This window comes from Oreochromis aureus, linkage group 22 (assembly GCF_013358895.1).
Source record: "Oreochromis aureus strain Israel breed Guangdong linkage group 22, ZZ_aureus, whole genome shotgun sequence".
Lineage (NCBI taxonomy): Eukaryota > Metazoa > Chordata > Actinopteri > Cichliformes > Cichlidae > Oreochromis > Oreochromis aureus.
The window spans coordinates 34,261,034-34,286,230 of NC_052962.1; the positions used below are offsets into that span (position 1 = coordinate 34,261,034).

General features: G+C 38.9%; 1 protein-coding gene across 1 annotated transcript in view; it reads left to right on the forward strand.

Moving 5' to 3' along the window:
• The window catches only part of grin2da (glutamate receptor, ionotropic, N-methyl D-aspartate 2D, a), a 132,411-nt gene that overhangs the window by 19,220 nt on the left and 87,994 nt on the right, over positions 1-25,197 (forward strand). The window contains exons 5-6 of the mRNA XM_039606139.1: positions 1,266-1,453; positions 9,256-9,396. Of these exons, the coding sequence (XP_039462073.1) occupies positions 1,266-1,453; positions 9,256-9,396 (329 nt within the window). The remainder of the gene's footprint in view (positions 1-1,265; positions 1,454-9,255; positions 9,397-25,197) is intronic.

Below are 25,197 nucleotides of genomic sequence, written 5' to 3' on the forward strand. Positions count from 1 at the left end.
AGCCCAGTTTGTATGTAGTTGTTGAGTAAAATATCATTTTTATAGTGTTTTCTTTTATTAAGTATTTTCATGTTAAAATGGAATGATACCTGATTTAACCTGAATTAGGTTCTCCAATAAATGATGTTTTCTGTGTATATTCTGTGTGTGTATATATAGTGTATATTCACTATTTTTGTAGGGGACTTTCATTTCGACTTGGATGTTGATGCAGTTAAGCTCTGTCATGATAAAATATGACGACCCACAGGGATCTAAATGAAATGTTCTCTTCCAAAATGAAATGTCCAACATTTGAAAAATGAGTCACCTGTGCTAACAAAGTGATTGATGGGAGAAAATTATAACAAATTACATCTTTTTGTGAGGGATCACAGCAAGCAGGGAAGTCAACTTCTTCCTCAAAAATCAGAGGAGAACACTTTTAATTTCAGAGAGAGTGATAAAATTCAAGCTTGCAGATGCCATATGAGGGCTAAATAGATGCTGACTGTTCAGAGGATGTGATTGATAGGGACTGAGTGTGAGCATGGACCTCATGCCGACTTTGATCCCATTTGCTGTCAACTGAGTAGGAGGGATCAGCGTCATCTCGCCATCCTCGGCGGTGAATGTGCAGCATGTGGCAGGATCCACACACTACTCGCCTGCTGCTCTCGCTGTGTGTTAGTAAAGCATTTCACATTTTGGTTTTGGCTAATTTCAGTTTTATAACCTCTTCAATTGTCTTACAAAACTGTGGCGCAAATTCTCCCAAAGTGCTTCCTGAGTAATCATCTGAAGTGCTCTCATCAAGCACACACACAGCTGCTGTCCTCCGTCTCGCACTCCTCGAGTTTTGTGTTTTCTTACTCTCACTTTGTCTCTTTAATGCTGCCCCCCCCCACCTCTTCCATTCAATTCCCCCTTTTTAATAATGTATGAAGAGAAAATGCAAGCAGACCAAGAGGCATCATTTTTCAGTGCAGTTCACTGTGTTCTGAAAAAATAAAGTGAAGTATGAATGTGTAAGTGTACCGAGTGTCTTGATTTATATTTGAATATAATCTATTTTAGTAATGAAATCATGAAAGTGTATTATAGGGCCACGCAGCAAGAAATGGGGAGGATGAAAAATCTGTTTTTTTTGCCTCTTCTCTTTTTCTCTTGATGTGCAGCTTCTTTCTCCTAATTTCTGGTTACTCTTTCTTTAAAAAAAAAATCAATTTGTCTTCTCTTCATCCACCCACTGCAGTAACTGTCTTCCTCTTTCTCTCTTCCTCCAGGTCCGCCTTCTGTACTGCTCCCTGGAAGAGGCAGAGCTCATTTTCCGGGCAGCTTGGGCAGCGGGTCAGGCCGGGCCCAGCCATATGTGGTTTGCAGTGGGACCAGCCCTATCTGGGTTGGGTCTGGAGGGGCTTCCAAAGGCTTTGTTTGCTATCCGGCCGCAGGGATGGAGGGATGAGCCACGCAGGTATGAGCCTGGGGTTTCATATATCAGGGGTTCACAGACTGTGGGGGCTTCAGACGGGGCTTCTGTGGGTTCAATGAATCTGTGGATGAGGGTAAATGTGTTGCATTTGACTCTTAAGCATTCTCATCTATGTCTGGCTCTGTAACACTAAAACTCACAGCATACTTGCTGAAAGACAAGTCTCTATGGGAATCAGTGACATACCCTTAAACAGGCCTCATCATTAATTCATGAAGTTCAAATCCGAGCCATTTTTAATTACTACTGGTGATCCCCTCAGCCCCTCCTGTTTGTTGTCCATCTGCTATTGGCCATGTCATCCATAAATCTGATATCGCTTGCACTGCTATGTCGATGACACACAGCTCTACCTGTCCAATAAACCTACTTCTGCTCTCCGATCCACCTCCCTCTGTGTTTGCCTCCATCCTAGTTTTCCAGGAACTTTTATAAACCACAGTTCTCTTCATTGACACCAAATCCCCCTTGCCAAGACTAAACCCTTGGCTGTTTCTCAGTTTTTTTCTCACATCAGGTACCAGTACTACCTTTCTCATTCACGCATCAGTTATTGATCGTAAGTCTCGTCTCTTTGGTCTTCCCGTCAAGTCCATCCCTAAATTTCAACTGGTCCAGAACTCTGCCAGTTGCATCAACATCATTCGGATGTCATTTATGTCTATCATTCGGCAAATGATAAACATAAATGACATCCGATGAAGTCTATCATTCGGCAGCTTGACTGGCTCCTGGTTGAATATTGTATTGATTTCTGTTTCTCACCTTTAAAGCAATCCACAACATTTCTCTAGAGTACCACTTTGAAGTTCTGCACCTCAACACAGCTGTTTGCACTCTCAGGCCTTCTGGTTCTTCTGTCCATCTCACCATACCATCCTCCCATTTGACTACCATGGGGTCAAAAGATGACAGTAGCTCTGTCCTCTGCCTGTGGATCCCCCTCTCACCAGACATCTGTTACACTGATCCTCTCTACACATTTAAATCCCATCTCAAAATGCACCTCTTAAAACGAGTATAAAGACTCTGATCATTATCCATTTGTCGCACAAATCCTCTGTTCTTTATGATTTTATATTTATATATTTTATAGATGTTTTTTTTTTTTTATAAGGTTACCTTGAATTTTTTGAAAGGTGCCTAAAATAAAATATTATTATAAAGGGGATTTGTTTTTAACTCTGTAATTATAGGTTTTCTATGCATAGTTTGGCTTTGATTCATGTAAAACGAGGTCAGAACAGTACAAAATATTAGTGCTTCACATAATAGTTGATGAGTTGACACAAACTATCTGTGAAGCCTGATTAAAGTCTTCTTTCACCTTCCATGGTGAAAGAAAAATTGATAAGACACTGAAGCCACATAAGGATGTGTCATATTTGTTAACAATGCTACTAGCTCAACCTAGTACCTAATTTGCATACTGAGATTTGATCAGATACTCCACTGAATCAAGGTAATTAGTGTGCCTCTTATTACCAACGCCTCATGATTACATGACATTATGCAGACAACCCTTTTTAGAAACAGAATGAAAGTGAACACCAGATGCAGTGAGATCTGTCATACCCACTACACACCGAACACCAGACATCCATGCACTTTGTTTTGCGGGCTTGATCTGATTGGCCAGTCATTGTCTTTGAAGAAAGGAAAAAGAGAAAGACATCGTATTATGTCTGGAAAGTTAAAGATGGAAAGTAATATGTTAAGGCTTTCACAGAGACCTGAATTTTACCTAACTTCAGTCAGTCATGTTTACTCTTCTGTTTATCTGAAAGACATCTAAATGGTACAAAAGTACTGAGACTAAAATTGAATTAAATCTGGTTTAAAAGTGAAATTTAATAGATGTTTTAATTTGGTGTGAAATGGTTGTGATAATTTCACACCAAATCAACACTGACTACAGATACACAGATTAATATTAAGCCTCAGTCCAAACCTATTGTCCCTATCCTGTTAGGGCTGTCCATTAGTTGATGGACAAGTAATGCTGGTTTACAAGAATGACTATATGAGGAGTGTTGACGAGGATGAGATGTCCTTTCAAACAAATTTTGACTTTCAAAAAATGCCTTTTTTTTCTATACATCTTTTCAATGACCTGAAAAGGCTTTTATTTAGTTTTTGTGTCTCAGCATATGGATATTTACCTGGATCTATGTTTTTATATTTGTAGTAAAACTTTTAAATTTATGGTCTGCTCAGTTTGATGCTCTTTACGTGTTGCAGTGCAACAAGTAAGTGAATACTTAGCTCAGATTTATTATCAGTGCTAACATTATACAATACTAGCTCTGTATAAACACTTTTCAATACAAACAAACCCAAATGAACAAACTGAATCAAAAAACAAAACAAAACATGATTTTATTGATGTTCAGCTTTTTGTCAAGTTACTGTTTTAAAAACATCACTCACTTAAAAAATTCTTTTTTCTCTCTCTTTTTAAAGCACGTCCTATTCTAACAGCATTAATGTCTATACTCTGTGAAAAACCTTCATTTTTGGTATCACCAAGCAGCTCATATGTGAAAATCCCCAAAACAGTAAATCCTTGAGTAAAATGACAAAGTTGCTCAAACGTTAAAGCACATCACTTATTTCTGCTACTGTACTGCTGATCCTTGCTAAAAAAATTATTTTCCTTAATTAGGAATCTGTAGCTAAAGATTTTTACCTCCTTTTGTGATTCTATATAAAGTAGATGTTGTGTTTCAGCAGACTGTTTCTAGTGCTGAAACTTCATGCATTATCAATTTTGTAGTTTCTTTTCTCTCTGCTGAATTGAGAATTCATTGAGTTTTGCTGGTCGGGGTCTTGGAGTCTTGGAGATGGAGAAAACCTTACGATTAAAAAATACATGAGAAGATAAATATTCTTCTCTTCATCCCTGAAAAGCACACTTTTGCAGAGGGGTACACAGTTCCATTGTACAACCACCTGCATGTTCATGATGCACTCTCTGTAAGAATGACCTGATCTCTTCACTGGGATCATAAAATTTACATCCAATCTAATCGAAATAAATTGACCGAGTGTATCCGGGTGAAAGATACAATTCTCCATTGATTTTTCTTTATTACCTTTAAACTCATGTCTGCCGCACCTCATAATGTGAAATGTGTGGTGGTTCTAACTCTTTATATAGTTCAATTATGCAAATATAAAATTTAGTTGCAACATAAATTCAAACAAGGTTAAAGAGATTGTGGAAGCAAAACATTTTACACAAAAGGACGACACAGCCTTCTATGTGATTCCATATATCACCTGGAAAATGTTCACTTCACTCGCCATCTTTCTACCTTCACTGTCTACCAGTCATCTTGGCTCCTGTGAAATCCAGGATCCCTTTCTAGCTTTTCAGTCAGTTTTTCAATGTATCGTGTCACTGTGCTTGTGAAATGTACGCCCAGACTAGAAGGAAAGCCCAAGTGAGCGCCTCACTTTCACCACTTCCAGTGGCAGACTTCAGACTGAAACAGATGCTGCATCCCAAGAACGAGGCTACATACATTATAAGATGTACACGGACTGGCTATTCTGACTGTCTAAATCCCATTAATTCATCCTCAGATATAAACATTACAATGTAGAACGGATGTATGTAATTTCATTTCAGCTAGTTACCGCACATATTGCGCTACAGTTACAACAGAGTCGAAAAGACAAGTGCATTAAATCAAAGTCCCCAAATCTTGTAGGTTAACATGCATTTCTTGCACTTTACTCATATACATATGGCACACTCATACTCATACATATAGTATGCACAAGAGTATATATATATCTGTATTGTATGAATGGATTTTTAAAATTAAACATTTAAAACAGCCCCATACTAAATGAAGCTCATCTTCCTTGATATCTGGTGTAAGGTTTCTACCTGGATGGAGTGAGCAATCATCACGTTTTCCGCTCAGTGATTAGTGATTGAAGCCTGGAGCTGATTGTTTACACTGTTGCCATGTTGCAATTATTGGATGCAGAGTTGGATGCACAAAATTCTGCAGTTGTATATGGAATGAATCTGAAAAATAACCCTGTCACTATATCGGTGTTTATACGATTGGAACTTTTGAGTGTTTTCCACACTTCTGCAGCTGCTTGTGATGGATATTTCGTAGAGCCTTTCTAAACACCAAAAGTATAATTTGATAACTCAGTCAACAATAAAATGTTATCATTGTACAACTCTGCAAATCATTCACCATGTGATTCATGGCCACAAAAAGTGCTGTCACTGTAGCTATGATATGGTTGACATTGCTGCAAAATTTAGAAAATTTAAACCCAAAAAAACAGATGACAGAAATGCACAAATGGAGGAAGTAAAAATCCTAATGACTGGGATGTGAGCAGAAGACCAACTGCACTGTCATTCTGTATTAGTCACAAAGGAATTTATTATATCAGCACTGACAAGCAACTTATGAAAATCATAAAAGTACTAAGAGGCTGTGAAGTACAGAGAGAGAGCGGCCACTGGCCCTGTGAAGGGTCCCCTTCAAAGGGTGAGTCACAGAAGGATTTGTGGCTATTGTGCCGATACTGAACTTGTAAATTCTGTGAACTGTCCTTGATAACACATTTCTTCATATTACATTACATTAGCTCATCACAGCAACCTGTTTCACAGAAATCAAGAGCCGGACACTTTAGAGGTCATCCATCCTTCCAATTCAGGGTCGCAGGGAGCTGAAGCCTATCATATAGCAATGGGCAAGAGGCAGTGACTAGACAGGTCACCAGTCCATTACAGGGCTAACACCGAGAGACAATCATTCAAGGCCACCAATCACTAGTTAACTTGACATTTTTTGGATTGTGAAAGAAAGCCAGACTACGAGGAGAGAATCCACCCAGTCAGTGGGACAACTCCACCCAGAAAGGCCCCAGCTGCTGTGAGGTGATGGTGTTAACCACTGCAAACTCTGCTGGCCTCAAAGATGATGTATTGTTTTAAAATACATAAATTAATGTATATTCCACATGTCACAGAGAACTAAATTATTGCAGTGGGCACATGGACAAAAACTGGCCCTGGTTCAAAGCATAAAAAATTTTTAATTCTGAAATATGTATCATACATGAGAAATAGTTTATGGTATTTAATAGACCAGTGGGTGATTACTAAAGCCTACATTCTTTACCCCCATGAGTGTTAGCCCTGAAAGGTCTAAAGCCATGACTCTCTGTTAGAGACTCATAAAGCTGGAGACTGTTGAGTAGTCACTCCTCTTATACTTGTTTGAACTGTGCTTGAAATCTTCCGCCTCAGGTGCATGCATAATCAGTTCATTGTGATGTAAAGTCTATGTTGGCAAGTTTCTGTGGTCATATAAAAAATTAGCAGGCCGAGACCCTAAGTCTTAACATCTGATGACAAAACTGGCATCACAGGGTCAAGGGAACTTCAGGATGTGGAAAGTAAAATGAAGACCTGACCTGAAACATCAATAATAACCGCATATCAAACATCTGACCCTGTCTTGAGGAATAACACGTTTTTAATGCAATTTATTATTTCTATTATTATGCAATTTTTTTTAAATTGCATAATAATAGAAAGTTAGAACTTATTAAACTTCTTACACATATTTAACTGGTGAACAACTTTGAGGTCTATTGATGTGATGCACTTGGAAGAATTTCTAAAATGAATCTTTTTTTTTTTCCTTTTTTGTTGTATCCAGAGTGTGATTTGAATAAGTCCCATCTCATTGAATACACAGGTCTTGAGTCATATTTCATTTAACAATTTCAAGCTTTAACTTATTCAGCACACAAGAGAAAAGTTAAAATGCATCAGTGTGTCATCATTTTTCCTTCCCTTAAAAAAGTGTGTTAATAACCAGTTGAACAAAACATGCACCAGACAAATTCCTTTCAGTGTAACACACACACACACACACACACACACACACACACACACACACACACACACACACACACACACACACACACACACACACACACACACACACACACACACACACACACACACACACACACTTTGCTACCTGTGCTGAAGACAGCAGGAGTGTGAGGAGGGCGATCGTCATGGCAGTTGAAATTAATGCAGAGACTGGATTTGAACTTTTGAACTCTTCAATAGTTCCTTCCTCGATTCATGTCCTGCCTCACCAGCTTTTTTGAAGTGGTAATTTGCAGAATTATGGAAACTCCACTGAAATGCTTTATGAAGTTGGCAGCATTGGCATCTCATGCTCAACTGGCCTGGTCATCAAGACTAGAGCAAGATGTACTGTTGGTCTTAAAAGTTTATTTTACATAATATGTTGATGCATGCTCAATCATCCAGGTAAGGAAATCCCAAAAAGTTGATTCTGTTCATTTGGCTGTAACATTTTCAGTAGGAGAAACATTCCATCACTCTTTAAGTGACTTGTTCACTCTGAAGTAGTCTTCATCAACTTTTGGGGATTTTCCATAATAGATAACAGCATTCTGCATGATACAATGTAAGACGTGGCTGTTGTTGGTTTTTTTGTTAATGCAAGTTACAAATCAGTGTTGACTTTACAGCCACATTAAAAGCTGTGCCTTTTGCTGCAGGGAAGCTTCCAGCAGATCAAAGTCTGATCTATTATTAAATTTTCCTTAGACAAAGAACGAGTCTGCTAATATTTATTTACTCAAACTGAGAATACTTGACACACAAATAAATTTAGAAACTGGATATTCAGTTTTTTTTATTGAAGTTGTGCTTGGATCGCTTGTTATCAGCTGTTTTATTATGCCTCACTGTCACTGGGACATTCATCAGCTGCTTGGCTACAAACTGACTTACAATGTCCAGAGTGACATCCAAACACATTTATAAGGTATCCTTTATAACACTACTTACCTCATTAAAGTTATGATCCCTGTGATTCTACTGGAATTCAAGCTATGTAGGAGTAGAAAGATTTCCACTAGATGTAGGTTAGACACTTCAGACACCAAAAACAGAAGTGCAGTGCTAAACAAGGGCACTAAAAGGCTACATTCCTTTGCCAAGGATGAAAATTCCCTTCACATCATGATTGAACTCAGTCCTTGGATTCAAAGAAACTCTCGCAAATTAGTCTCTGATAGTTTTCTGAGACCATCAAACAGACTTATTTTTTTTTTTCTATTTCAGTGTATTTAAATAGGAAACAACCAGCACCCCTTGTTTGAACATGAACAAAAGGATTCTAGAAGTTGAAATTTAAATAAAGAGTTCTTTATTAGGTTGGAAGGTATATATTTTCTCATGTCTACCTGATAAATGCGTTATGGAATCCAATGTTCAATCCAAAATTCAATTAGTCTGCAAAAGACTAAAAAACTCAAACTTTTTTGGCATGAGTAGTATTTGTACCCAATATAGGGTGGAGAAAGTAAATAAGTAAATAAAATAATCAAATAAATCTACTCGGTCATATTGGTCCAGTGGGATTACAATGGGTCATCAGGGAGGCTAATCATCTAGAGACAACCTGAACTGAATATTCAACGGTCAAATCAGCAGTCGGGACAGCAAAACTCTGTTTCCCACAATACTGAACAAACTGTACATTAGCTTACCTAATGGAGGAGTCATTTATTTTGTGAATTCACATTCATTATTTTGGGTTTTCATATACATTTAAGTAGTTTTTCAAGCTTAAGTCTCTGTCCTCTCCAGTATCTGTGCATTTCCCGGGACCCCATCAGATAAGAAAAGATCTTTTAAAGAGAATCCAGTCTCTCTGTCTCATGTTGTTCTCTTTCTAATCCTACAGGCGTATTGCCAAAGGTGTTTCTGTCCTCACCCATGGGGCAATGGCTCTGCGGAAGGACCAGGGAGCCACCAGCCGAGCGCAGTACGCTGGCAACTGTCAGAGCGACGGCAACCAGACCCATCGAGTGCCAGACAGAATCAAGTAAGTGACAGGGAGCGGGAGGGACAAAGGGTGACTCTGAAGTTTGCTGTATGTGAGAATCTAATGTGACTGGCATCAGAGTGAACAAGCAAACAGTGCAATGGCATGGAAAGGCAAATAGTTGCCAACAGTTTTAATCAAATGTCCTCATTCAAAGCAAACCCAGAGTGCTGAGTCATTCTGGCCTGAAAACTGCTGCTTTGTTTTTATAGCAACATTTTACAGATGGATAAACTCCACATAGAAAATCCATGTTTTCACTGCTGGTTTCATTCTGCATTTGTTAATGCTAAAGCTTTACAGAGACAATCAACCACAACATTAAAAACACTGACAAGTGAAGTGAATAATATTGATCATGTCATTACAATGCAATATGCTGCTGGGAAATCTTTGGCCCTGACATTCATACTACTTTGACACATAAGATCTGCCCAATTGTTTGTTAGAGCTCAAGGACATCCATTCCAAAGACTACTCACTGACACTGGTGCCAGCAGCCTCCCCCAGCAGGACAACGTGCACTGTCACACTACCAGAGCCACTGAGAAATAGCTCAGGGAACACCACGAAGAACCCGAGGCATTTAGCCAACCTCCAAACTCCCAAGAACCTAAACCGATCAGGACCCGCCGAAATAAGACTGATCCACAGAGGCCCCCGGCCTGCAACCCACAGGACCCAAAGGACTTGCTGACACTGTCACAGTGCCAAACATCACGGGACACCCCCATGGATCATTTACCCATGCCCCAAAGAGTCAAAGTTTCTTTTAGCAGCACAAGGGTGACCTATTAGTTCTTTTAGTTCAGTGACTGATCGGAGTGCATTGCAATCATGCTGTCAAGCAAACATTCTTTTTCCTTTGCAATGACCATTAAATAACATAATGAAGGGACGCGCAAATAGTTCACTGATTTAGTCTATTTCTGCAACATCGTTCTCAGTCTTAGTCCATTAGTGCTCCTTTATTCTATATGACTGAATTGATGCAGTTGTTTATTTAAAACAAACTGTTTGTTTCAAGACAAAACTTAAATATGTGAGAGCTTCACTAATGTAAGAAAATAATTGAGAGATTTGTAGGGAGCATTTTGAGTTGTGCACTGCTGATGTTGAAACTGCTGCTTGGTGCTTAAAACACCAGTTAATAAAGATATTAAAATACTGAAAAACTTTTCAGATGCTTTTAAAGGGCTGTTATATGCAGATTAAAACCTAATATATTTTCTCCAGTGTTTAGTGAAAAATCTTTACTTTTCATTAATGACTCAGACTCAAGTTCCTTACGTTCAGTCAGATGACTTGCATTTGAATTGGTTCATTACAGCAGCAGAGTAGAGTTAGTTTGGTAGTTATAGAGAGTTTGGTTTATCACTCTGCAAATATGTTACAAATAAAATCTGAGTGTGATGGTGGATGCTGATGGATCTCAGGCAGCAGATGCAGGGCAGCAGTAATATTTACATGTCAGATGGAGAAAGAGGAATGCTTTCAGCTTACATAGGCCGCCATATTGATGTCTGTTTGGTATATTTTGTGAGGAGAGTGAGGCGTGTCATTGTACCCTGTGCCACACAAGTGGCTGCATTTCTAGTTTGACTGTGAATATACTGACATTAGGTGCAATGGATGAGTGGACAAACTGGTTATAACCAAATTTAACATTTGCATTTAGGACAGTTTGCCCTTCACAATCAGGGAGACTTTAAATATGTGAAGCAAAGAAATAAAATAGCAGAAGTCTACATGCTTGATTGACTGCTCCTGCTCTTTGGCACAGTTCCCTCTGGGAACTGTTTAGTGTAGTTGGGTTTTACTCTCAGCTGTCAGAGTTACAGAAACCGTCTGGTACCTACTGCTACTGTATGTTTGCTAATTGTCTGCAGTTCTATTGTATCGCATTCACAATTAACTGTAACACTTTAAAGATCTTCATCTTTCAAGGGCACAGACCATCATTTTGACCCTTACCATCTTTTACAACATGGAGTTCCAGATGGTTCCATCTTTGTAATACCAAAAGAAAGTCATTTGTTCCATCGGCTATTGGTTTTTAAACAAATTTTGAACATTTCCCCTCAAGGTTCATATACTCTTGTACACTTGGATCCAGTATTGTTTGTGGATGGATGAATGGGTGGATGGATGGTGTTAGTATGCTGTCTGCAAAGCCAAAGTCCCCAGAGTGCATTAAAGTTTTATGCTAATCAAGAAGAGTAGAATATATGCATGGAAAGCAGTTTGTGCAGTCATGAGTACAAAAATAATGTACTAATATTGTTTAAGTATTGAGTGAGAATACTAAATGAGTTGTGGCCGTGTCTTCATCACCAGCTGTTTCTCATATCTCGTACCTCTGTCACAGCAAAATGTTGCTGGTATTGAATACTCCAAAGTTCATTTTTGGATAGTTTGTAATTTTTTTTGTAATGTCTGACTGTCTGAGGATACTTTTTTTCCTCAGTGCCATAAAACTGCAAAAGATGCAGTCACAAACATTTGCAGGTGTTTGAGCTTTGAATTAGCATCATGGCAGCAGGCATCTTGGGTTTTGTCCCCAATAATGACTTTAATGGGTGCATTACTAAGTCATCAATTAATACGTGTTAGTTTACTGCAGGTGCACTGAGCAAAAATACCTCCGTGATGGCATCTTGGTAGCAATACTTATGCTGTTAACTGCACAGGAAGTCACATTTGTCAGGTAATGTTTTAAAAGAAACCAGAAACACTGGATAGGCTCCAGTTCAACAACTCAAAATAGCTGGAGAAGCCTAGCAGATGGCACCAGCATCCACCTGTCATGAAAAACAGTTAAGCCCTCAATAATGCATGGCTTAAGTCTATGTACAGGTAAATTGTGTTATCAAAAAAAGTTTTCTCAAAGAGTGAACTTTGAGAAAACATAGACCAACATTATCTTTGTACCGTGCTGTTTATTTCTCCTGTAAAGTTCGGCATTTTTTCATGGACATTTACAGAAAACAACCAACCTTTGTCCCCAACCACTAGTGGCCACTGGAGGAATGACAGTTTTAACACTTCTGTGTTGGCTAATTTTCATAGAGCTTTCAGTTTAGTATTGAGTAAAGGGTGTCAAGGGGGGTATTAACCCCAGCCCACATTCTGTTTATTTTAATATTTGTAACTGCACATTTGAGCTATTATCAGACCAGGTGGTAGCACAGAACTTTGTAAGGCTTGTGCTCCTTGAGCAAGAAAATGAACTGACAAGTGACCAAAACAAAACCATTCTGCCACATTAACCCAGTGAAACATAAGGCAGGTTTAAGGAGACACTCAACAATAAGTCTAAATTACAACACTTAACTACAAGAAAGAAAAAGCAGTTTGTAGTTTGTATGTATGTGACAGATTGATGACAATGTCGGGGAAATCTTGCCTGCACAGATGAGAAGTTCAACTGCAGATGGATGGTTACCGCAGGTTGCCTGCCTGCACTCTTTAATGAAGTGAGCAGGTTCATTTTAAACTCGGCAAAACATTTCATGCCCTTCAGAATCTCGCTCTCCATCAGCAGCAGGGCTGTCTGTCACGCTGACGGGCGCAGAGGCTCATGGGACTCTCATCGAGTGGCAGTGATAGTCCTCGCTACAGCTGCATGAACGACACCTGTAACACATGAAGGGTTTTTCTCTCCGGGGAGATATACACCTTTCCAAAAATATCTCTGCTCCGACTGAAGTGGTGCTGCGAAATAAAACTCAACCTGTTTTTAGCTGCTGTGTGGCCTTATTCACATGCAAACAACTTGGGAACACTTAATGCTTCTGAATTAATAGTAATATATGAAAACCCCATTGGAAATCTTGAAAGCCCGACTTGTCATTTTAGAAGTTAGAGCTGATGAAATCCAATGCAATTCAATACAGTTTAGCTAAGCTGCAGTTAAACCTACTTTATATACCAAGCTATACAAGAGACATTGGAGAAGGGGCAAAAAAATCTATGTGTAAATCTTTACTGATGGTTAATAAACTGTGCTGTCAGCGATGAGCAGTGCCCACAGATTTACAGATTAAATTTCTTTGCCAGTTGTAAACTGAAAGATTGGTTTGGGAGAAAGAAAAAGAATCCAAATAAATATGTTACACAGTGAAAGCTGTCAAATGACCCGAGCAAAGCACAGTAAGACATCAAATAGACTGTTTGACTATTTAATCTAGATTAAATTCATGTGCTTACAGTTAAAATCCTCCACTTCCTATTTTGGAAAAATAAACAACTAAATAAATAAATAAAAGCTGTTTGCTCAGTTTGCAATTATTTCCTATTATTGCCTCTGCGCACAAAACAGTTGGCAAAGAAAAATGCTTATGATCACCTCCTCAAACCAAACTACGAGGCTCTTCTGAGCAAAGAGCATAAAGTATTTAAATAAACAAAAGTCCAATCATGCTTCTACAGTGAGGATGACGGCTGTACTCTGCCTTCAAGGTTATAAAATTCAAAATAAACCTCCATTAAAACCAGCTTCATTTCTTTCTTCACTTTGAATCTTCTTCAGACTAAAACAACTCCAAACATAAATATGTTCTTCTCAGCACCGTTAATACTACTGCTGTGTCATGCTCTGTGCCAGAGGAACAAATAATAAAGCTACATGCTTTTTAAACTACAGACATGGTGTGGCAGTTGATACCTAAAATATGAGTTGTTTTTATTGGTGTAATATTTCCACTGTTGAATTTTCCAACCTTGTCACAAACAGTGCAAAAACACTGATTTTTCAAAAAACCCAGATTACATTCACCAGGGTGGAAGCAGTGAATAGCCTAAAAGCTGATGAGTGGAGAATGTTTGACCTTGAAATGATATGAATTTGTTTTATATTCAGTTTTTATCGGTGTTTTGATTCAGAGCTCACAGAAACCAAGCTATTATGGGAATAAATGCTCCTTCATGACTGATCGTGTCATCTGTTGTGAAGAGCTTTCTGAAAATGGCTCTCGTGCGATGCTTGTTTTTTGGGTTTTTTTTGGTTTTTAAAGCTGCAAAGTAGTGTTACAGTGCTTGTTCCTTTTTAACCCCTTAATGCCTCGTATATCATATTTGATACAGTTTTTCTGAGTTTTCTTCTAAATAAATTGCTCAATAAATTTTTAAACAATAAATTGCAACAAATGACAGATGTGAGAAATATAAAACAAATTAAAATTCATATATGCAAATTAAAAAAAATGTTTTGATTTTGTAATTGTCCACTATTAAAGAAATTTGAATTTCCTGGCGGTTCAGGCTTTAACGGGTAAAATTCATGCTATCTATGCATTTATAGAGAAGGAACCCTTAGCTTTGGGTTTATTAATGGATCTGCACAGCCAAGGTAGGGGAGGGGCCAGTTGCATTAAGAGATTTGATTGGGCAATCCAGTGTCTGTAATGAAAATGATCGAATGGGCTGCTGTCAGTGTTTGTACGACCGCTGCACAGGGGCCCTTAAAGCCAGCCTATTGGCCCAAAAGTGCGTCAGCTCACTAGGAAAATGCCCGGTATGCCAGATTACCACTCCATGCATTCATTTCTTCTGTGTGGCTGCTGTGTTCAGCCAACTCTCATTCTATGAAAAGTCAGATGAGGAAAAAGGATGTTTTGGAGCCGTTTTGCTTCGTAACAATCTCCATTAGTCAGTCTTTCTACTCTTTGTGTTTCTGACAAGTGAGTAAAACACATAATACGCAACTATTGCTACAGAGCTGTGTTCACCAAAAAAAAGTTAAAAATTCAGTGAACAACCAGCTGCTTGTGTAGACAGACTTTGCCACACAAATATCAGGATGTGGAGACAGAAGAAAAGGAGGGAACGCGTGAGATGGAAGTTTGGCAGGCAGAGCTGGAAGAGAGTCGAGAGGAAGGATGGATGAGGGAAGAGAGAGAGTAAATTGAAGATGTAGATGACAGCAGACAAAGGCAGCGATAACGACGATGATGATGGTGATTTGGCTGTCTGCTTGGAAATCATTTTGCAGCTTCCAGCCATCAGATTGCAAACAACAGCAGTGCAGAATGTGAACGCATAGAGCACAACAGATCGAGCCATAACAATGACATTCAAAACAAGTCAGTGCTGTAAGCTCACTGGAATACAAAACTTTAAAAAAAAGTTGAAATAAACTACGTTTCAAAACATGCCGTGACAAGCAAGACTTTAGCTTTTATTCAAAGATACGCATTTGTGATAAACAGTATTAACAATGTCAAAAGATTTGTTTTTCAGCAGCTTGAATTTATTCAGCTACAAAGGATTCCAAAGGTTACAGTTTATCACAGTGGGTAAATAAAATGCCATTTTATTCTCAAACCACCAGCACAAATTCTACTTTAAAAGTTTTATCTGGAGAGTCATTGCACCACAGTGGTGTAATCCATTAGGGGTACATACAGAGCATTCAGATAAATGACAGCAAAGTGGACTTTCCTGGTAAAGTGGTTTGTGACATTTCTGTCAACGCTACGGGCCAAAAGATTCAGTTTACTTGATACCAAAGACTATGAAAGACTGTCTGAAATGTTAACCCTGTGCAGTCTTTCAGCGCACGTTGACCCTACCTGTTGCAAAAAAAAGTTAGTCTGTATGAAAGTAAAGAGAAAATTACCCTACTTATCACTTGACTTTTGACCCAAGTTAAAATGTTGCTTTTGAATTTGTTTTCAAGCCAAGTTTCTAAAGTCTTATTTAATACAACATGATGTTCATTTTGGAAATTAGAGTCCCCGTCAAGACGAACTGGAAGATAAAGAAAGGTATCTATTAGCTTATGGGTATCTTGTGATTACTCCTGTATAAGCATGCAGTTTTCCAGTCAGGTGCACCCTTCACTCATCACTTCTGCAACATCCAAAATGATCAAGTCAAGATGTGTTTGTGGGTAAATTGTTGATTTCATCAGCATGATGACGTCTTACATCACTGACTTCACACATTCCTGAGGAAAAACTGCATCAACAGCCAAGAAATTCTACATTTTTAGTTTTTTTTTTCTTGTGATAATTTTGACAAAAGGTACAATTTTTTGAAAAAGCTACCTCTGAGGATTGCAAACTAGTGTTTTAGATCACATCTACCTTTGTGAGTATGGACGCCAGCCAGGATCCTGCTGAGCTAGTGTTTGGCTGGACTGCAGCATTCCCTACTAACAGTGGGAAGTTACACAATTGTTCAGCCTGATACCCCCTTTAACAATGTTTTTATTATTATTATTATTTTTAATCTATTGAAATGGTAAAATTTTAGAAGATACTGACAAAGCAGATGCAATTAAACAGAAAGTGTGATGAGTAACTTTAGACTGCACAATGGGGAGAACAAGTCATGTGTGAAATGCCAAGAAAACAATCTAGTATAGATTGTTTCCATTCATTTATTTATTGATTTATTGTCCCGAGTAGTTTTACAGAAAGGTCTCAAGAAACCTTTCTGTAAAACTAAAGGTTTCTTCAGAAAAAACCCCAAAAACAATACAAAATCATGAGACATAGTCCTGCAGTTATTAAAAAAAACACATGAAGGTAGGGTTCAGATATAACATAAACTGATTAACAATTGCACAAGGAACAAAGTGTTTTTGGTCTTATTACACCTTACTCATGATGTTCTGGATCTGTAGCCTGAAGGAAGCAGTTCAAATCCTCTGTCCCAGGGTGGGTCTGGCTCTCTGGCTCTCCTCAGTCGCTCGGGTCTTTCTACCTGCAGCTCACATATTACAGGTAGTGGATTCTGTGGGAGGCCTATTACTTCTTGGCTGCCCTCACGGCTTTGTTGTGCTATCTTTGGTTCTAACATTTCCAAAACAAGCAATAGAGTCATCATTTCTCTATCTTCATTGAAAAAGTGCAACTTGCTCAGTAAGTACAGGCAGTGATGGCTCTTCCTGACAGCTGCCTCCACATTGGAATCAAATTATTATCAATGACCATTCCAGGGTATTTATTTTAAAATGTTCCACCAATTCAGTATATCTACACTTCATATTGGTCTTCAATCGAGGGTGCGATGACTTTTTGAACTTGATTACCATGTCCTTGGTTTTCTCAGTGTTTATGTGTAGGTGTGGTTGGTTACTCCTTTGACAAATTCCTCCACCACTGGCCCATGTTTATCTACATCAGTATTAAGTGGACTAATGATGACTGCGTCCTGTTTGCATGCTGGCTTCTGCAGTTCTTGCTGAATAATAAAGACTAAAAACACTCAACACTTGTTGAGTTAGAATATTTGGCTGAATTGTATCAAAAGCAGATGAGAAGTCTGCAAATAGAAGTCTACTGTGAGTCCCAGAGCCCTCAAGGTGTGTCAAAAGGAGGTGAAGTAAAGTGATGCAAGCATCCTCTGCTCCCCTCTCTTTGCTCAGTCTCAGCAGCTGTGTGTCTTAGTGCCTGACCATTGTACAGTCTTCTACTGCTGTCTGTTTTAAAGACACAGAGAAAACACACCTGCAGGCTATGGGTTTGTTAATCAATTTACAAACAGTGCAGCGCTTAAACATTACTGTACTTAGTGCTGTTAACGGTACCGTAAGTGACAGTTACAGTGGCCTGAATGCTTTACTGAAGTATGAAGTTGCAATCTTTATTTACTTAATCAACAGTTTCAAATCTTCAAAGGATAGAGGCTTCTTTTCAATCTACTATTTTTATCAGACAGACGTCCTGAGCTATTTAACCAGATATACACTGATCAAACATAACCTTATGAGTACTGACAGGTGAAGTAAATAACAGTGAAATTGGTAAGTGCAAGGATTTAAGCTCTAAGAAAGCTGAACAATGTAATGCTAATTCTGCAGGTGCCAGAGTACACAGCGCATTGGAATTTTTTGTATATTGGGGCTGCAAAGCTGCAGAACAGTCAGGGTGCCCACGCTCACCATTGTCCACTGTTAAAAGCACCAACAATGGTTGCAACAACAATGAACTTCAGACCTGGACCACAGAGCAATGCGGATAGCTGCACATGTGCGTCGCCTACCTGGGGAACACTTTACACTACGATGCACTATGGGAAGAGGTCAAGTTGGCAGAGGCAGTGTACTGCTGGGAAACCTTGGGTCCTGCCTCCCACGTTGTTACCTTGACACGTAGCACCTTCCTAAGCATGGTTGCAGAGCCTATATACCCTCTCATAGTGTTCCCTGATGGTTGTGGCCTCTTGCAGCAGGATAATGCGCACTGCCACAGAAAATGAATGGTTCACAAATGGATTGAAGAGCACAACAGTGAGTTTGAGGTGTTGTCTTGGCTCACAAATTCCCCAAATCTCAATCCAATCAAGCATCTGTGGGATGTGCTGGACAAACAGTTTTAATCCATGAAGCCCCCACTTCGCAACATATGGGACTTAAAGGATCTGTTACTAACATCTTGGTGGCAGATATCGCAGCACACCTTTGGGGACCTTGTGGAGTCAATGGGTCAGAGCACAATATTAAGCAGGTGGCCATAACAGCATACATCTATTGAATGAATTACTTGGAGATCTTAGGTTGAGACTATATAGAAGTATTATTGCACGAAAATTCCTTTTCATGTAATAACTGTACACTGTATATTTGGGGCTTTTCACTTTTTCTAATTTAGAGAGTTTGCTTATTGGTTAGATGAAGCAGAATTGCAGTCTTGGTGGGTTTTTTGGTTTTTGTACAGACCAAACCTGATATACAGTAGGTCTACTGTATCTTCATCAATTACAAAAGCTAAATGCTGCTTTGATATTAATGCATGAGTAATACTAATATATCATAATCCTCACAGGGGCTATTTTCCTTTGGGTACTTTTACTTAACAGTCATTACAAGGGTGGATGGCACATATCAGCTATTTTACAGTTGTAAATTTTCAAATGACTTGCTCAGACGTGCCCTTAGAGAATCCTCAACTCCATCTGTGATGATAGCCTAGCTCTGTCCCCTGTCTTACCTGTACCCGAAGCAGTACATTGCCACCTGCTCAGCAACTGAATATCAATGAATTAGCCTAAACCTCACTTTATAAAGGCCTAAATTTAAAACTGTCACTTCACCTTTTCCAATAGTCAGAATCCTTTTACCAGGCTAATGAGGGGGAAAAAGCTAACTCCTGGCTTTTTAAAAACTCACCCAGGTGAATCCAGGTAAAAGCCAGTCATTCTGAGCAGAATGATTAGAGCCACTTCATTCATCTGACATGCAGGGAAAGTAGGAAGGATTGGCTTAAAAAGGATTTAATGCCTTCAGACAGCTGAGACATGCAGTGCATTGTAACGGAATAAGTAAAATGCACAAGTGTGGACTGAAGGGGGGGGGTTGCGTTGTGTAGAGGAGGATCGGACAGAAGGGAGACAGTGAGTCGGGAGGACCAGAATAGGACAGCCAGGATGTGTTCTGTCTAATAAGAAAAATCACCGTAAAGGAGCACATCTTTTCCATTTGACAGTTCTATTTGTGTTTTTTAAATTGCATATTGTAATTTTCACTAAATCGAAGCATTAGCTTAAATTTAGAAACACAGACAAGCAGAATGTAGGCCATAACATGCAGGCAAGAAGGCAGAAGGGATGGAAGAAAATGGGTACTGTGTTATTAGTAGCTGCCGTTAATTGCAATATAGTGTATTGTTTCTCACTCAAATGATAAAGCTTAATGTAAAAACTTAATGAGATGGAGCCGAAGAGGAAGGTCAGAATAGGAAAGAAGTTGTAGATAAAAAAAAAAAAAAAAAAAGGCTGAGAAAGGGAAAACTTGAAGCAGGGAAGGAAGCTGGAAAAAAGAGCTTGAGGAAGAAATAAGGCAATGTGAAATACAAACAGGAGAGCAGGAAGAAGATGGTGCCAAAAGTGGTGGGAGTAAACGGAGACAGCGGAGGAGGAAGAGTCAGACTGAAGCTTATCCAGTCACCTCGAACCCTCAGGGGGACTGACTGCTCATCTGGAGCGGAGGAGTGTCATACCGCATGCTCGCTGTCCATCTCACTCTTTAATAACCACTCCACGTGAGCTTGATTAACCACAATCTTTCAGGATAACCGGAAAACCTGTCTAAACTCTCAACCCTGACTTCTGCAAGATTTCAGCAATGACATCAGTTTGTCCTTTGAGATTTCCAACACCCATTAATTCTTCTCAGTTAATTTCTGATCATGCCATCACACAGCAGGTGAGCTTCTGGTTACATTAACCAAAGCATTTTAGTGTCCTTTTCAGTTAAAACTACATTATATGTTCATTTAACACTTAAACCTACAGTCCCAATAGCTAACAGTGGCATTTATGAAGTGTAAACAGTGTAAATAAATCTAAAAATAGAGGTGACAAACATGTAGGTTGCTGTCAGATTTACCGGTGACTCACAGTGACTCAACTTAAACAAGAAATTTAATCAGATGAGATCTCTGGGAGCTGGAGGCCAAAGTTACTTTCAAATAAAATCCTAATTAGTAATGTGAGATGGCACTTGTTTGCACAGTTTATGTTGAGGATGAAATCTACACACATTTAATCCGATCAAACTGGTAAAACGTGACTTTATTGCTTGTGCTATCATATGATTTTGCAACCTTTATGCCTCTCAATAAAGAACAATTGCAATGAAAGACAGGAACTGTAATGGAGGAATATCGGGACTTTTCTCATCTGCCATTCCCTGCCTTTCCTTCCCTCTTTTTCACACCTTCTCTTGTTGCTCATCAACATGTCGACTTGTCACCTTCCCATCTGTCGAGTTTCCTGGTCTCGATTTTGGCTCCCTCTCGTTCGCTCTTCTGGCTCACACATATATTCACTTTCTTTGTTTTAATTATTGGATGAGACACCTTTCCACCTTTACCTCTCTGTTGGTTTTCTTTCCTGTTGCGCTTTCTTAACGCTTGTAGTTCTCTCCTTCTCTCTATTTCTTTCCTTTATATTGATAGGATAGGTTAACATATATACCTACCGTATCAATCAATCTGAAATTGTCACTAAAAATGCTTCAATCTGAAGGTTACCGGGAGAGAGTCAGAACTGGCCCAGAATACATCTGAGAAAAGGTGGACCAGTTTAAACCCAAATAAAAATCACTAACAACTGTTTAAATGTGAACATGCGACCTTGAACTCTTCTAGACATCAGACATCAAATAACACGGTGTATTTGCCTCAGTGCAAATTCATCTTAAGTGGACTATTTTGGTCCTGTGCTGGGGAATTCTCAGAAATATGTTCCTCGCCCGAGTAGTGCTTTAGAACACAGCATTAACCTTGATTCTTCCTCTAGCTCTCCATTCAGAGCTTGATATTAAGGAACACCTGGAATCCACTGTTCAGTTTCTCTTGGTGTTGTTTCTCATTCTGGTTGCAGGTATGTGGAAAATGGAACTTATAAACCATGTTTAGGGAGTTTCTTTCTGTTACAATCTGATCCTGGTGTTATAGCCCAGCTCTCCGTTTGGTTGCCTGGTATTAAGATGAAGTCATCTTCAGCATGAAGTCCATATCGTTTGTTCATCTGTTAGTTAGCAGTCTTTCATCCACATTTTTCAAGATATCATGTTCAAATTTTGTGTGATGGTAGAAATCAATAACAGCTTGAGCTGGTTGAATTTTGATGAAAATCAGGTCAAAGTCAGGATGAGAAAATCAGTAATAACTTATCAACAGTTTTTATGGATTGTCTTTAAACTTGACAAGGATAAACTAGGTCTTGGGGGACATGCGTACCTGGGTTTGCTAAGGATTCGAGGTTGACCTTCAATGTTAGTGCCAAAGATCAGAGTTGACCTTGGAAAAAATTTCAAAAAAACATATAGAGTAAAATATCATATTATAGAAAGGGCATGGAGAGCTCAGTGTGACTCCATCCATCCATCCATCCATCCACAGATGGTGGTGTTTTAATTTTTGCCATATAATGTCACAGTGTTGCAAAATCACACCCTGCATGAATACATATTAAAATCTCAACTTTACTTATTAAAATGGTCTATTTGATTATCTTTACTCATATGGTTGAAGCTTAATTGGCTAAAATCGCTTCTAGAAGCTGTAATGCTTCAAGGTCAAAGGTCAAAGGTCAGGGTCACACAAATTAAAAAAAGGTTTAATTTCCATTGGATCATCAACAAACTTTAAAGCAACATATTAGTCACTTTGGGACTCAAGCACTTTCTTTCTTTCTTTAATCTCGTTATAACATTTTGTTTTCTATACACCGTTATGTCTTCACAATGACACAAAAACAGCAGATTTCAGTATTACCAACACTGACATCAGCACAAATGATCTATGAAAACAATGCTGATGCCTTTATTGGGGATTCCTATACTACCAATGCTAACATCAGCATAAATTATCTATAACAAACGTCGATGTCATCATATTGTAATAAAAAACAGGCTGACATCAGCATGTTATTATGAAAGCATCATAAAACATCAACACTTTAGCATAGCCCTTGCCCCTCGGGGGTAGTTGTGCTCTCTGAGTGCTCATGTGGAAAGATGGACTCTGGATAACAATTGTTTTTCTTTTTATTCATTTTTAACAGGTATTTCCTGCAGCTGTCTTGTTTTAGCCATTTTTAAATTGTGTTTTAGCTCTGAACTATTGCTTTAAATTCATTACATGTACTAGTGTTTTGTATTTTCCCTTTTTTCTTCAGTCATTAATCTGCTTTGTTTAGTTTTTGCTCTTACTGATGCAGAGAGCCACCTGTTACTGGTTTCCTTGGGTTCGAACTCATTTTCCTCTTTATGTAGGAGTTCCAGTATTATTTCTGACTCACTGGCTTATTTAATAAACTGTCTCTGCCAGTAACAGATCTGTGTGCTTTTACTATCAGCTGGTAATACAACAAAGTTCATAGATAGCTGCAAAGGTTGTATATTTCTCCTTCTCTGTCATCAAAAACAAGACTGTTTGTTGGGAACAAAAAGAGTTTAAATTATCTGAATTTGGAACTATCCCGGCATCTGTTAAGGAAACATGCCAGTTACAAGTTAATGAGACAACCTTTTTCGCTCTTAAACTACAACAGCAGGTAGTGTGGGCTGTCTGTGGTGAGACAGAAAGTAACTGGAGGTTGGAGTCACAGACAAGCAATTACCATTTTCCTTTTCATGGACAAGTAACTGCGCCTAGACTAATAATCCTGCTTTTCCTCTATTTTACACCCTGTTCTGATGGCCATACCTCACCACACTGCTTTTACCTGATTATACCAGTTTGTCAGTGCCGCTGGTGTCTTAAATTTTTGTACAGGGCGGCGATTTTCGTAAACCCAACAAAGCACGTTTTTTGTATTTAAACTTAACCAGTGAGTGAAATCAAAACGACTCAGAACATGATTTATGAATGATGGTGTCTAGGCATCCAGTATTGCCCCAGCCAGTACGTCAATGCACCAGTTCCAGTGTATATCTTATACACATCTCTATGCAGTATTGGCATCTAACAGAACAGCAAAATTTAACACCTTAAAACAAATTCAACGATCTACTTTTTTATCCCAGGAATCTCTAAAACAATGTCTGACTTCTTTCCAAACCATACCGTGGAGCTTATACTGATATTTTGGGATAGTAGAAGTACATTAATATTTAGAGGTGTCTTTTTGTTCAAACATTCAGCGTCTACTGTAGCCCTGTGATAGACTGCCAACCTGTCCAGGATGTTCCTTGCCTTACGCCCTACGACAGCTGGGATAAGCTCCAGCCCTCCTGCGAGCTTGAATTGGATAAGCAGTTTGGAAAATTGATGGATGGATGCCATGTCTACCTTTACTGAAAAGTTTTTTATATTTCCTTATGACAGCACCAAGAGTGTGGGTCTGAGCTTGCATTCAGTCCATCAAATCTGCCATACTTAACAGGGCTGCTGTGAAAGCATGAGAGGAGAGTAAAAGGATCTCCAGCATTTCAGCCTTTAACTCTCTTCAACATATTTTGCCCCTGCATAGCTTTCTGCTCTTCTGAGCCTGTGGTTGCTTTTCTCTGTGTGTTGTTGCTTCTTACCTGCCCATTTTTGAGTGTTAGTGCAAAATATCTGCTTTGAAGAACTGACACAAAACCTGAAATTTGCTTTTGACTTTTGAATAACAAGTAGACTGACTTGGCCTCAGGTCATGATATCTGTCCTTCTCCTCTTCCCTCTGTCCTCCTCTGTGGCGTCTCTCTCTCTCTCTCGCTGTCAGCACTGACCTGTCATGTTCTGACTCTCTTCTTAAACATACATGAAGTGTGTCCCCGAGAGTCGAGTTGGAGTTACATGACTCGTGTCCGCGGCAGTCGGAATAATTTAGTGACATGGAATAACCAATGAGAGGGCAAGCTGAGAATGAGTTTGGTAAAGGGTGCTTAGGGGATTTTAAAGCGGAGGGTCGAATTTACTGCGTAATTATACGAAGGGTTTGTTAATGGTTCTGCCTGGAGTAATGGTGGCTCTAATGTTATTCTGTTCTCTCCTCATCGTCTGACCAATTATGTGACAAGCCTTCAAAACACATGCTGGCTCGTCTTCCCGAGGGACTCCATCTTCATTTAACCAACATCTCTCTAAAATACAGATAAAGAATAACACAACAACAGTAAATACACAATGTTGTTAGAAATTGTAGAAATTAGCACAGTGTTTTAAAAGTGGGCTTATTGTCTGTACTTGAGTTTTAGGGGCTTTTTTGTGAACTTTCAAGGATTTTTTTTTCTTTTTTATTTGCTGTAGGTAAGCTGTTTTTAATTTATGGCCCTGGTACTCTGAAAACAATACACACATAATAAGCACAGATGCCTACTAGGTGTACATTAAAAAATAAAAGCACATCCTTGTTCCAGGC